This window comes from Salvelinus alpinus, chromosome 7 (genome assembly GCF_045679555.1).
Source record: "Salvelinus alpinus chromosome 7, SLU_Salpinus.1, whole genome shotgun sequence".
Taxonomy (NCBI): Eukaryota; Metazoa; Chordata; class Actinopteri; order Salmoniformes; family Salmonidae; genus Salvelinus; species Salvelinus alpinus.
In genome coordinates, this window is record NC_092092.1 from 45,503,218 (window position 1) to 45,516,556 (window position 13,339).

The 13,339-nt window shown below is 42.8% G+C and overlaps 1 protein-coding gene across 4 annotated transcripts in view; it reads right to left on the reverse strand.

The window, feature by feature from the left end:
- The window catches only part of LOC139580189 (protein diaphanous homolog 2-like), a 643,765-nt gene that overhangs the window by 446,357 nt on the left and 184,069 nt on the right, over positions 1-13,339 (reverse strand). For all 4 annotated transcript variants that reach the window (XM_071408766.1, XM_071408767.1, XM_071408768.1 and 1 more), the window contains 4 exons: positions 12,681-12,789; positions 9,599-9,709; positions 7,484-7,596; positions 3,861-3,977 (listed from right to left, as the gene is read on the reverse strand). In XM_071408766.1, the coding sequence (XP_071264867.1) occupies positions 3,861-3,977; positions 7,484-7,596; positions 9,599-9,709; positions 12,681-12,789 (450 nt within the window). The remainder of the gene's footprint in view (positions 1-3,860; positions 3,978-7,483; positions 7,597-9,598; positions 9,710-12,680; positions 12,790-13,339) is intronic.

Consider the following 13,339-nt stretch of genomic DNA (forward strand, 5'->3'; position numbering starts at 1 on the left):
CTGCTAGGTGTTCTTAATGTTTTGACCAGAAATCGATAAACTCACACAAACGCTTGGATTGCTTTCGCTGTAAAGCATATTTTCAAAATCTGACACGACAGGTGGATTAACAACAAGCTAAACTGTGTTTTGCTATATTGCACTTGTGATTTCATGAATATAAATATTTTTTGCAATTTTCATTTAATTTGGCGCTCTGCAATTTAGCGGTTGTTGATGAAAATGATCCCGCTAAAGGGATCCGTGCGTCAAGAAGTTTTAAGTCAAAACTGTATCTAGGCCACTTAGAAACATTCACTGTCTTCTTGATAAGGAACTTCCATGTAGATATGGCCTTGTGTTTAAGGTTGTTGTTCTGCTGAAAGGTGAATTAATCTCCCAGTCTCTGGTGGAAAGCAGACTGAAGCAGGTTTACCTCTAGGATGTTGCCAGTGCTTAGCTCCATTTAGTTTATTTTTTATCTTGAAAAATTCCCCAATTACAAGCATACCCATAACATGACGCAGCCCACACTATGCTTGAAAATATGGAGAGTGGTACTCAGTAATGTGTTGTATTGGATTTGCCCCCAAAATAACTTTTCGTCCTGAATACAAAGTCTTAATTTCTTTGCCACATTTTTTGCAGTATAACTTTAGTGCCTTGTTGCAAACGGGATGCATGTTTTGGAATGTTTTTATTTAGGTTAGTATTGTGGAGTAACTACAATGTTGTTGATCCATCCTCAGTTTTCTCCCATCACAGCCAGCTAAACTCGGTAACTGTTTTAAACCATTGAGTCACCATTGGCCTCATGGTGAAATCCCTGAACGGTTTCCTTCCTCTCCGGCAACTGAATTAGGAAGGACAACTGTATCTTTGTAGTGACTGGGTGTATTGATACACCATCCAAAGTGTAATTAATAACTTCACCATGCTCAAAGAGATATTCAATGTATGCATTTAAAATGTTTACCTATCTACCAATAGTTGTCTTCTTTGTGGTTGAATCTGCATTTGTAATCCACTGCTTGACTGAGGGATCTTATAGATAATTGTATGTGTGGGGTACAGAGATGAGGTAATCACTCATGTTAAACAATATTATAGCACAGAGTGAGTCCATGTTTATTATGTGACCTGTTAAGCAAATTTTTCCTCCTGAACTTATTTATGCTTACCATAACAAAGGGGTTGAATACTTATTGACTCAAGACATTTAAACTTTCATTTTTAATTAATTTGTAAACAAAAATTGAAAAACATAATTCCACTTTGACATTATGGCGTATTGTGTGTAAGTGTCATGTGTGCTCCCTCTCCGGCCTCTAGGTCACCAGGCTGCACGTTATGGAGCACACCTGTCACCATCGTTACGCGCACCTGCGCGTCATCAGACTCACCTGGATTCAATCACTTCCCTGATTACCTTCCCTATATATGTCAATCCCTTTGGTTCCTTCCCCAGGCGTTATTGTTGCAGGTTCATGTCTGTGCGTTGTTTGTGTTTTCTTGTTTTGTAGTATGTTATGTTCATTTATTAAAACACTCACTCCCTGAACTTGCTTCCCGACTCTCAGCGCACTCGTTACAGTAGGCCAGTGACAGAAATCTCAATTTAATACATTTTAAATTCAGGATATGACACAGCAAAAAGGGGTTCTGAAGGCACTGTAACACCTTTGAAATCAAAGCCCCCGTTCTGCTGGAATATTGGCATAGGCATGTCCCTTTGATCAGGAAGCCATCCTATACAGCTATGGACAAGTTTCGCGCCATCACCTGATTTGGCCTGACAGCGAGTGCGAGTGGCGACGGTGGCCAACCCCCCCCCGGATCCCAATAGCGATATATTCATCAAAACCTGAAATGATTTTACGGGATCCCTTTAATCTAAAATTAAAGACATACCATTTCCCAACCAGCCAATTTCATCTGGAACATAAAAAGATATGCAGGTTCAAAGTAGCCGAAAAAGGATATATTGATGATGAATTGAGGCCAAGCTGGATATAGGACCTTGAGTCAGACCGACCGACTGCACCTCGCAAAGCCCGATGATGTATGTGGAATTATATGTATTTCTCATGAAGTAGGGGAGGAGAGAGCAGAGGGGAAAGTATTTTTAAAAGCTTATCTTTAATAAGCACATTCATTTTTTATGACCATTTGTAGTGATCCTTTTGGAGAGCTGTAGCGTCAGTAGTGGGGAGAAGACACAGACAGGAGTGCTGAGGTGGACTTTGCTGTACTCGCTGCTTAATGTGTTTTCTATTTCTCACCTTCTCCAACAAGATGAGGAATGCATTATTCATACCAGCCGAGTGAGCAGCATCTTGTCTATGGTAAATTCTTCTTCTCTCTCGTCTATCCTCTTTCCTTCTCTCTTTTCTGTAAAATATTTTCATTCTGTGAAAAGTCTGACACAGCAGCAAATTGATCACTGTCATTGCCATCACAGAAGCCGCCGCAGTCTCCATCCCTTTTTCCTGTGATTGACACATTTACACTGCCGAGGCAGGCTGCCATTTGAATCCTTACCTAATCGTTCAAAACTACAGAATATTAGATCTGTTCTGATATGACCCTGGCACTTTGCACACAGTGGTTAGAGGCAGACAGAGGCAGAGAGAGACAGAGACAGAAGGAAAGAGAGAGAAACAGAGCGAGACAGATAGACACACAGAGACAGAGAGAGTGAGAGATGCCTTGAGAGGACATGTGAATCTTTAATTAAAGGATTACATTTATTTTTTATCATCAATTGCACATAAGGTCCAATCGAAACTTGACTTCCGCTTTTAACCCAACCCCTCTGGATCGGAGGGATGTGGGGGCTGCCAATTTGGGTGCCCGGGGAGCTGTTGTTGTGGGGGGGTTAACTGCCTTGCTCAAGGGCGGAACAACAGATTTTGGGGGATTTGAACTGGCAACCTTTCGGTTACAGGCCTAACGATCTAACCGCTAGGTCATCTGCCAAGGTAATGTTTAATGCTTACATGCCTTCTGACCTCTCAGTGCTACACTTTCACCACTAAGCACTTCTGAATAAGCTACCTTCTTATTTATCACCACTCATCAATATTAGAATTAGAATTCCTAAAACCAGGTCTCAAGCATGGATTACACTTGAGGCCCATGCGATTTCCACAGACTTGGGTATGGCTGCCTTCTCCTGTTACGCTCCTTGCCTATGGAATAGCCTGCAGACTAAACTTAAACTTGAGACTCTTGTCCCCCTTGCCCATTTTAAATATTTATTGGAGGATTTTTATTTTTGTATTGCTTGTTACTGTTTCGGGTAATGGAAGTTCTTGTGCTGTTAGGGGAATAACCTATGTGTAAATGTAATGTTGCAGAATTTTTGGGGTGTTATCTGTGATCCTTTTGTTTGTCTTGTGTAGTTTCTTAGTCATTGCACCTAAACTGTACGTGTAAACAAGTATGCGCAGGGCCCAGCTGTAAAAGAGACCTTGGTCTCAGTCTGTGTTCCTTGTTGAAATAAAGGTATCATAATAAAGTGCTAAGGATATAATAGCATGTATGGGAAATGGTAGATTGCAGGAAGTAGCTTTACATCTGAAAGGCTCGTAAGCACACTGTAATCTACAGGAGTCAGTGACGTGTTTTGTTATCTGGCCTAACTCGAATATGGTGTCAAGGAGAGGACGTCTGAGGTTTCTGTGTTGATAATGCAGAACTAGCGCATCAGCTCTACAAAGTAAAGTATATTCCCTATAGAGCTACATACAGTACAGAGTAGAAACTGTTTTAATGTCAAAATGTTTGCCTTATGCCTTTCTCAAGACCAGTCTTGTGGAAATGCAGTCTTCCTGTGAAAACAGTGAAAAGAGACATGGGTGTTTGTGGGCAGAAGTCACCTGATGTAGTAGTCATTCCTGATGAGCAGGAGGTGCTGTAGGATGGACAGGAAGTAGGTCTCCGATCCAGTGTCTTTCACCATGTTGGACAGGAGATGGTACACCTCACCCATATCAGTGAGAAGGGGATTAAGGTATATAACAGCATGGCCTTTTTGCTTGTACAGTATGAGTGAAAATGTACTCGGCTTAATGCAGAAAAAAACTGCAGATTTAATAAAGGAAAAATATACAGCAGTACAATCTATGTGCCCTTTCTAACCAATTCCATTATTAGCTTTCGCTGCCTCTCCTCATAGCAATCTAATAATATAGTGACAGTGCATTCTAAAATACATCAGAATAATTTCGATAGATCCTCTATTCACAGTGTTTGTTTACAATTTTTCCCCCTCAATCAAGTACTCAGACAGGCGTCATTGTGTACAAGCAAACACTGCGACAACTCCTCACATCCGTTTTCCCACCGGGGAGCTGCAGAAGAGTAAACAGCTCACATGAGGAGGGGAATTGGCAATAAAGAATGGTCCCTGTGGTCTACCTGTCACTTGACACCTTTCAAGGAGGAGGAAATTAATCACATGAAAACTCCATTGGGTTTGAATATTTTAAGGGAGAATCATGAAAAGGGGATCAGTCACTGTGGAAAATATTGCTGAAATTCAAGTCTTCACGATCGTGCCTCGTCTTGTCCGTCGAAGAGAAACGATGTGTTCTTAAACTTGCAAAAGGTATTGATTATGTGTCGGACAACTCGGCTCCCCAAGGAGCGCGAGCGATGGCTTTTGATGTCTAAAATAGTTGTTGAATCAGATAAGAAATCATTGTCTGTTTGGGTTTTTTTCGTCAGAAAAGTGGTGTCTTAAAAAAATAATAATATTATGTCCGTTTCTCTGAGTTGAATTGCTGGCAATTTTTTTTCTCCAAAAAGAACAGGCACTGTCAGAGGCTGCGAAATGGAGCACTTGGCACATCTCACAGTTGATTTGTATGGAATTCAAACCATAGGAAGCAACGTTCAAATCAAGGCAAAAGTGACTTTACAAATAATATCCAAGTGGGATTTCAGAATAGTATCACGATCAAAGTACCATCTATTGTACATCTGTGTTTACGAGAAATATTCACATGGGATTTTAATCTATAGCCAGATTTCATTTGATCTTGTTTGAACTACAACAAAAAAACAGTCCCAAAACTGTAAAAAAAAAAGTGAGAAATGAATAGCCTGAGAGGGTTATTATTATTATTATTATTATCACTATTATGCATAACTGTTTGGTTGAGAAAGGATCCTCCCGTGGATATTCATCGTTTAAAAACCATGTCAAAAAACCTAAACAAATAGCCCTATTTGAAATATGTGCACACATGCAGAAAACAAGGAAATAGAATAAGGTGGGAAAGTCAAGTGTTAAACTGAGAAGGATGAAAAATCGATAGCCATCATAATATGTAATGTGCGTTTTAACAATGTCGGCTGAAATATTTGCGTGCTGACTGTGGCGTGATACACTGTATGGTTTGAAACACTTTCACAGTCAGTGGCTCTGCGTTCATTCACATTTGTCTGTGGTCAGCAAGCAGTAAATAAACCTATCTGATTTGTGTAATTTTTTGGCCCACAGGGCTTAAAAGGAGGGACCAAGGACCTGCCTTCCTCAGATTATCGGAGAGGACATGGTTGGACTAGCTTCGTTTCAGGGTTTTTAGAATAGGCCATGTCAAAGTTGGGTGGCTCCGTCAAAGTTGTGTAAAGCAAATTATATCATTCCAATGGAAAAAACTGTTCAACTCATTGTCTCAAAATATTTAAATGATAAGCGAGCGTTGATCGCCTCTGAAAAGTTAACTTTAGCATGAATGAGCATCACCTGACAATCAGTGCAAAGACGTGACACGCAAAATGACAGAACACGGGCATCATTCTCTCCAACTGTACTCACTATTTCATACACCACATGATCCAGCCACCGCAATCAGTGCAAATCTATCCTTTTTAACACTGTTTGACATTTTCCTATTCACTTCCGCCACAATTGTAATTAAAACGGTTCTCCCATATCAAATTCGGCGAGCGCAGGAGATGGGAATACAGGCTTCTCTGAAGTATCGTTTCGCACTCCTGTATTAGCCTGGATGAAGTCGATGAGAATTACCAAACCGGTGAGATGCAATTATAGGCTCACCACACTGGTATTTGAGGGGGGGGGATACTGTAAGTATGGAAGAAGCCCGGACTTGGAAAGCGTCCAAGCAGCTACATCTATCGGTAAGCAGCTCTACCTACAGAACAATGCAAATCCAAAAGCACACACTTCTCTTTCTCCCTCCCTCGCTCTCTTTCTCTTGCTACATTTGACTTCTACTCATGTTGTGGAGCTGGGGATCATGAATAAAAATGAGCAGCAGTGGAGGTGCGATGTGGACCAGTCAGTGATAGGGTCAATCAATCACTATTCCACAGCATCATTAATATTCATTAGTGGCCCGGAGTCACCCCCTCAGCACCCGGACCTGGGCCGGACACAGAGGACACGCGTCTCTCTGTGTTAATATTCATAAGGCAGGCAGGGAAAACAAGCTACAGAGGAGGCAGCCGGGACTGTGTGTTTGTGTGTGTGCATGTTTGTGTGTGTGTCAGAGAGTAGAGCTAGCATGCACATCATGAAGACTATTCAGAGATCAATACCACATTGTCCTTCGAAACAAACATCGGGCCCGATAAATTTGTGAACCTGCTCAAGCACATCATTAATCCAGGCGCAGTGTCCATTTTTCCCCCCTTCCCTCGCTCTCTCTCTTTCTCTCCCTCTCGGAGCGTCAACGATAACTGTCACTCAGCACAGCCCTCAGTGGCGGATATTCGAGCACTGTGGGATTTGGGGAGACAAAGGTTGGCAGAGAGAACATCTGTATAACAGTATCTGGCCCTGCACTCTCTACCTATCGTGTCAGTGTTTCACACATCCAAATGCCCTTAGAGATGCTCCTTGAATTATTAGGCACCTAGCCAAATATGCTTTACAACAAGTCTCAAACTTGGGACCCAATTAGGGCTCACTTTTAACCACTTTAAGTTTCCAGTTGAGCAGACCTAGAGGGACGACTTGGAGAAACCAACTTGTCATTTCTAACTAAACGGAAAAGAAGAAAGGTAAGGTAATGGCTCAAACGGACACAGGTGTGATTAACCAGACAAAACAAAGAGGTGACTGAAGAGTGACCTCGTGTACCAGCCAAAGCAACGGCACTAAAACATTTATCCACTGTACCATAACAAGACTTAAAAGTGATAGCCATAAAATAAACAGAGTTTGTTCTGAAGACAAAACAACTGGTAGTGATTGACAGCCGCTTTCTGTGTCTTGCATCATCTAGGTAAGATCTAGACGTCCGAGAGATGAGGAATGGCGATGAGAGGGGGAGAAGAGATTGTTTACCTGGTTAACCAGGTAAGAGATAGGTCAGGGAGATTGCACTATAGATCCTCAAATTCTTCTCTTATGAACCCGACCATGCCTGCTGTAGACCTGTAAGCCTGGTAAGGCCGACACAATACACTCATTTCCAGCAGCCCTTTTCCATGGCCGGTGCAGTGGCGCAGGCGGACAAAAGGATATTCCATCTCAGCACGGATGTCATCAAGGCGATGGGAGAGCTCAATGGAGTCCTCCTCCTTGTTCTCGTTGAACACCTTCAGTTGGATGTCCAGCTCCTCTGTCTCTTTCAGCTCCTGTAATTCAAAGAAATGAATAGACTGTGGTATTAGACAGCAAAGGACTCAATACCTCATTATCGATTGTTCCAACGGAATGGAAAATGTTGGCCTGTGTTGTATTGTAATGTGATTTAATGAGATAGACAACAGAGCATTGGATGCATATGCAGTACCGTACAGATTAATTCATTTATATACAGTGTTATCAGTACTACATAAACTTACATAACTCAACTAGATTGTACTAACTTATAATGGTTCTAGGGGTGTGAACGTTTAAACATTAAAATGATTAAACAAAATTGGGATCCTTAACGTTAAGAAAAATCCCAAAGCGAGAAAAAAAACTATGTTTTTTTACGTAGCATAAAGTAAACAGCACAGAGGGTCAATTTCCGCAACAGCACAAGGCTCAACTTCTCCGCTGTTTTGGTGCCCTGGCTACAATGCTGTGAACAGCGTGAAGAGAACCTGTGCACATGCGCAGATACTGTGTGTGACTGTGTAAGAGTGAAGTGTTGCCCGATAGATAGGTCTAGTGATTGCCCGATAGATAGGCCTAGTGCACGGTTCTGCCTATACTGTGCCCCTCACTTCTCTCTCTGTCCCTCACTAGCTTGCTATTAAAGATGCAAGTGTTTTCGGAAGTATTGCAGTTTAAACAATTGTCATATCCCTAACTGATTCCATTAACTGAGACCATTGTTGATGGTTGCCGTGTCACAGCTGTATGGGAACTAAGATCTACGATTCAGGCTCCTGAGTGTCGCAGCGGTCTAACGCACTGCATCTCAGTGTTAGAGGCGTCACTACAGACTCTGGTTCGATTACAGGCTGTATCACAACCGGCCGTGATTGGGAGTCCTATAGAGCGGCACACAATTGGCACAGTGTCGTCCGGGTTAGGGTTTGGCCAGGGTAGGCCGTCATTGTAAATAATAATTTGTTTTTAACTGACTTGCCTAGTTAAATAAAGGTTAAACAAAATAAAAATGTATAAAATACCCATCACCCCCCTTCCTTGCCAGCCTGGATCACCCAGCTCTCCACACCTGCCCATTCCACAAGGGGCTTTAACAGTGCACTTTACAACTTTCCTATGAATCATCAGAGTTGGAGTTGACCGATGACACCAGGCCAAATGTAACCCGATTTCTGCATCTATCAATCACCTCGCTGCTCTTTCGGACATGCCATCTGTCTTCGGAAACGACAGTTCAGAGAGGGAAGCCGCACGCAATGCCACAGAAATAAGGGGACTCGAGGACTGTGGGCCAATAGCAATACCCCTGTACTTCATCATGGACCTGGTTCATTTTTGTTTTCCTGTTGGTCACTTGACTATTTATTGGCTCCACAACATAATTCACAATTAGTGGGCCCTGCGTCAGTTTAAATGCTTGCATTAAAGCTTCAAATGTGACATTAATGAATTATTGTAAAGGAAACTCTATCATATCGGGGGGCAGAGAGGAAGATAATTGAACTAATGACAGCAATAATCAAGCCAGGATGACTTATTAACAAGTGGCAAATTCCCCTCTGCAAATTAGGTCAAGAGTGATGAGTGGATGCTTATTTGTCTTAGCCGAGTGCAAGGATCTTACTGCTGATTGATGATGCCCAGAGCGAGCTGTGATCAGTGAGGTGGTGCCACGCGGTGAGGTGAGCTAGAACGCTCCAATATAATAATGGGAGCAATATACATACAGTATACAAATGCATAAAGGGATGTGCATTTGCTACTTCCTGTAATGGCCCAGAAAAATTAGGTGGTGTCAAACATAAGACATGCAAGGGAGTCCAATCCAGCCCACGGATGTTAGAGTAAAAAAAAATGTTGGGGGGGGTTGCGGGGGACAGAACTCAATATACTTTAAAATGACTAAAACCAAATCGAAACAGTGTATAAATGATAATGCACCTACATTCATACAGTTTCTTCACTATGCCTAGCTCGCTATTTTTTGCAAATTGTGACGACAAGGAAATCTAACCAATTTTCAGGGTGGCTCACCGGTAGGATCTTTTTGAGGCCACAGCGGAGGAACTCATTGCGCAGATGTATCCTGAAGTCCAGATCGTCCGGAGAGGTGACCAGGGCGTTGATCAGCTGCATGCAGGCCACCTGTTGTTCAGCACACAAATGCCAGAGAGACCGTTAGAGAGAACCCATTTATGGCATTCATTCTACTGAACATTAAATGATGTGGTGATATGGTGATTTATCATGCTCGACCTCTGTGTACGGTATCAATCTATTTTATGATGTAACGGGCACTGTTGAGTTACAAGACCTGTTTGTGAAAAAACATATGTTTATACATTTTCCCAGAGATTAAAGGAAAGAGGAGAGATAGGCCATAGTCTGAGTATGGTGTAGAGGGAGCAAAAAGGAAGTAGAGGGTAAGAGGAAGTCGAAAAGAGAAGAAAACCCGGGGAGTCCGCTGACCAGATATGCATTTGTAATTGATTTATTGGATTAGGGACGAGACGAGGGATGGAGGGATGGAGGGACGGGAGAAAGAGGGCAAAGGGAAAACGCTGATGGGCCTTAACGGACTATAAGGCGGCTCTGGGGATCAACGATGGGAGAAGACAGAGTGCTCGTCCGACAGGCGAATTCATCAGGAGCTGAAGGATCTCCGTGAACGACATGTGAAAAGTAGGCTTTAGAAAAACCTCTATCGGCACGTTTGTGTTGGCCCGCATTTTTTATTAACGGTCCATTGTGAATGCTGTCCCTGGGCTGTTTTTCACACCGATTCCTCCTGTAAGTGTTTTCCTGGAGAGACTCGTACAGACACACACATGTGCACATGTACACACACACACGCATGCACACGCGCACACACACAGACACCCACATACTCTAGCCCAATTAATGCCCTCGGAGAACATGGCTAGTGGGAATTCAGCTGGCGATGGAGAATAAGAGCCATCTGGAATGAACAGCATTGGTTTGTTTTTGCTGTGTTTTCCCCCCTTCTATAGCCAGGGGACAGAGGGATCGAACAGGTTTGTATTAATCCAGTGGAGTGAGGGCACACAGTGTTATGGTTTACGGGAATGTGTCGGTGCTAATGGAGACTCTTCATACAGACATATGCGCCAGGCCTGCCGCGCCCCGGGAAAGCAGTGTGCTTAAAGGGATACTTTGGGATACTAATTTTGGCAATGAGGCTCCTTGTCTATTTCCCCAGAGTCCCCAGAGTCTGATTAACTCGTAGATACCATGTTTATGTCTCTGTGTCATTTCGCGAGTCAATGGTAACTAGCATGAGTGCACTGACTGGATATGGGTATACTATAGTTAGCATTGGCTCACAAAAGTACCTCCAACTTCCTTCATACTGGACACAGAGACATAAAAATGGTATCTATGAGTTAATCTGACTCCGGGGAAGTAGATAAAGAGCCTCATTGCCAAAACCCCAAAGTATCCCTTTAAGGAGAACTCCTAGGCTGTTCTGTGCTGCTGGTGGTGTGGAAGGGGATGTGACAGTGGCTTTGAGAGCATGCCAATGGAGCCAAGCAGCAACATAGCAGACCTCTAAATGATCCAATAGGGCCTCCAGAGCCTTGGACCAAGAACTGGGCATCCAAGCCTGAAGTCTACCCGCCAGGGACGCTAGACTAGAAGCTTTGCTGAAACTATCTTCACTCTCATCACTTTACTTCCATCTTTAGCCGTTCAAAAGCAAGAGAGATATTTCGAGAATTCTTTTGTCTGGATGAGTAGCTAGGTCCATACTTCTCTTCCTCTACATGTAGATTTGTCCTCCTATCATACGAAGCAGACCAACCTCGACAATGTTTGTTGTGTGGAATTGGTTCAGGGAGGGTTATTGTGGCGCTTGTTTCCGGGGTTGGCGACAACGCGAGGGGGGAGCTCAGGCGTCATGTGAACCGAGCTTAAAGTAGGAGATTTCTGTCAGTGTAATTAAAAGTGGGACTGCTGGGATGGTTTAAAGTTGGGATGCAGGCTGGCTTTCTCTCTACAGTGGAGTGAGCAAAGCCCGAACCATCGGCAAAACCCATTTTAATCACATTAACAAAGTCAGGATCCACAGCACCATCGGAAGGTTTTTAAAAAGTATTCTAATTTATTTTAACCTTCTGCATCAGCAAGGTAGTTTAATTTACTTCACAATTAGCGGTGGCTCTTTTCATTTGCGGCAGTTTTAGGATTGAGGAAAACAATCAAAGGGCTTTCTACCTCCCTTCCCAACCCCCACCCCTACCCCTACCACTCTGCACATGACAAATTATTTCACAAATTATTAAATACACGGTTTGCAGTGATTTGTTCCTCAAAATATTTGGAGTGCAGCAAAGTGCCAGAGAAAGAAAAGTAAAATACAGAAGAAAAGACAGGTGTATTGCTGTATGGCAGCCCTTTTCCTCTGGGTCCTCAGAGACCCACCTCGACAACACTGAGAAAAAGATGAAAAGTATTTATTACGAGGATGAGAAAAAAAACATATCAGACAGTCAACATCTCTCTTCTGGTCTCGTGTTATTTTTAGGAGTCCTTTTTCAGAGTAGGGCTTCTCTAGTGAAGCAGATGATGATTATTAGGGAAGGGGAGAGAACCTTCAACGCATTTTAATAGCCCACGGTCGACTCCGTGTCAAACACCGGCTCCAAGCCGAGAGGCCATTTTGGTGAATGACACTGGCTAGAGCCGAGTTCTGTCCATTGCACATGACATGGCAGACTTGGGTGATTTGCATATATGTGAGTTTTAAAAAGGTGTTTCTTTCCACAACTTGCCTCAAAGGTCAACAAGTTAAGATCATGGATAAAACTTGGAGTTGCTAAACTAGTTTGTGAATTAATATCTATGAATGCAGAATAATGTTGTATGACTCGAATCCAAGCAGACTAGCATTAAAATAATACAGTCATTACAACATGTGATACTCTGTAAGTGGCAGGTTGAAAGAGTGTTGTGAATTGACGTGGATATTTTTGAGATGGGTTCTAAGGGAAAGATGTGGAGAAAGCGGTGCATGAATCAATGTGTGCATGTGCGTGTGTGTGTGTTTATGTTATATGAGTGTGTCTGTATCCGAACAGGCTTTGTATATACTGACCTGGAGCTGTTGGGCTTCGTGATTCTCCAGTCCCTCCACTATCGGAGCGAATCTCTCCTTGTTATTCCTCTCTGCTGCAATTGTCATGGCAGCCAGAATCTTATCCAGGCTGAGAGAAAGCAAAACAGACAAAAAAAGTCAACAAGCACCTTTATCGCCCCACCGACAGGACATTTAAGATAAGATCATGTTCACCTCATCCCCATATATCATCTCGTCTCTTCCCGTGCCTTTGTCAGGGGCATTCTGTGGGGACCCAAGACAAATTTTTTGTCTTTGTTGGCAACACTGTACATTGTATGTAACCAATTTAGCCGCCACAGTTCATTACTCTGGGGATGCTCATACAACGCCTGGTAGCTGATATCATCCACAGTAAAAGCTATTCATAATCAAACGTAGTTGACGATGCCAGGGCAGGATCGATTTATTACAGGGAAAAAAGTACAGAACTGACGTGTACAAACACCTATTGTTGTGAAAGCAAGTGAGACCGTTTACAAGCGCTCACGGGCACCTTTGATGAATAATGATTTGGTCATTTTCAGACGAAGGCATCACACTAAAGAAATGTGTTGCTATGCGCCTGCACACAAACGGAAGCTGCAACACAAGTAGGTGAAGTCAGTTTAAATAGCCACTTCAGTAAACGGCAAACA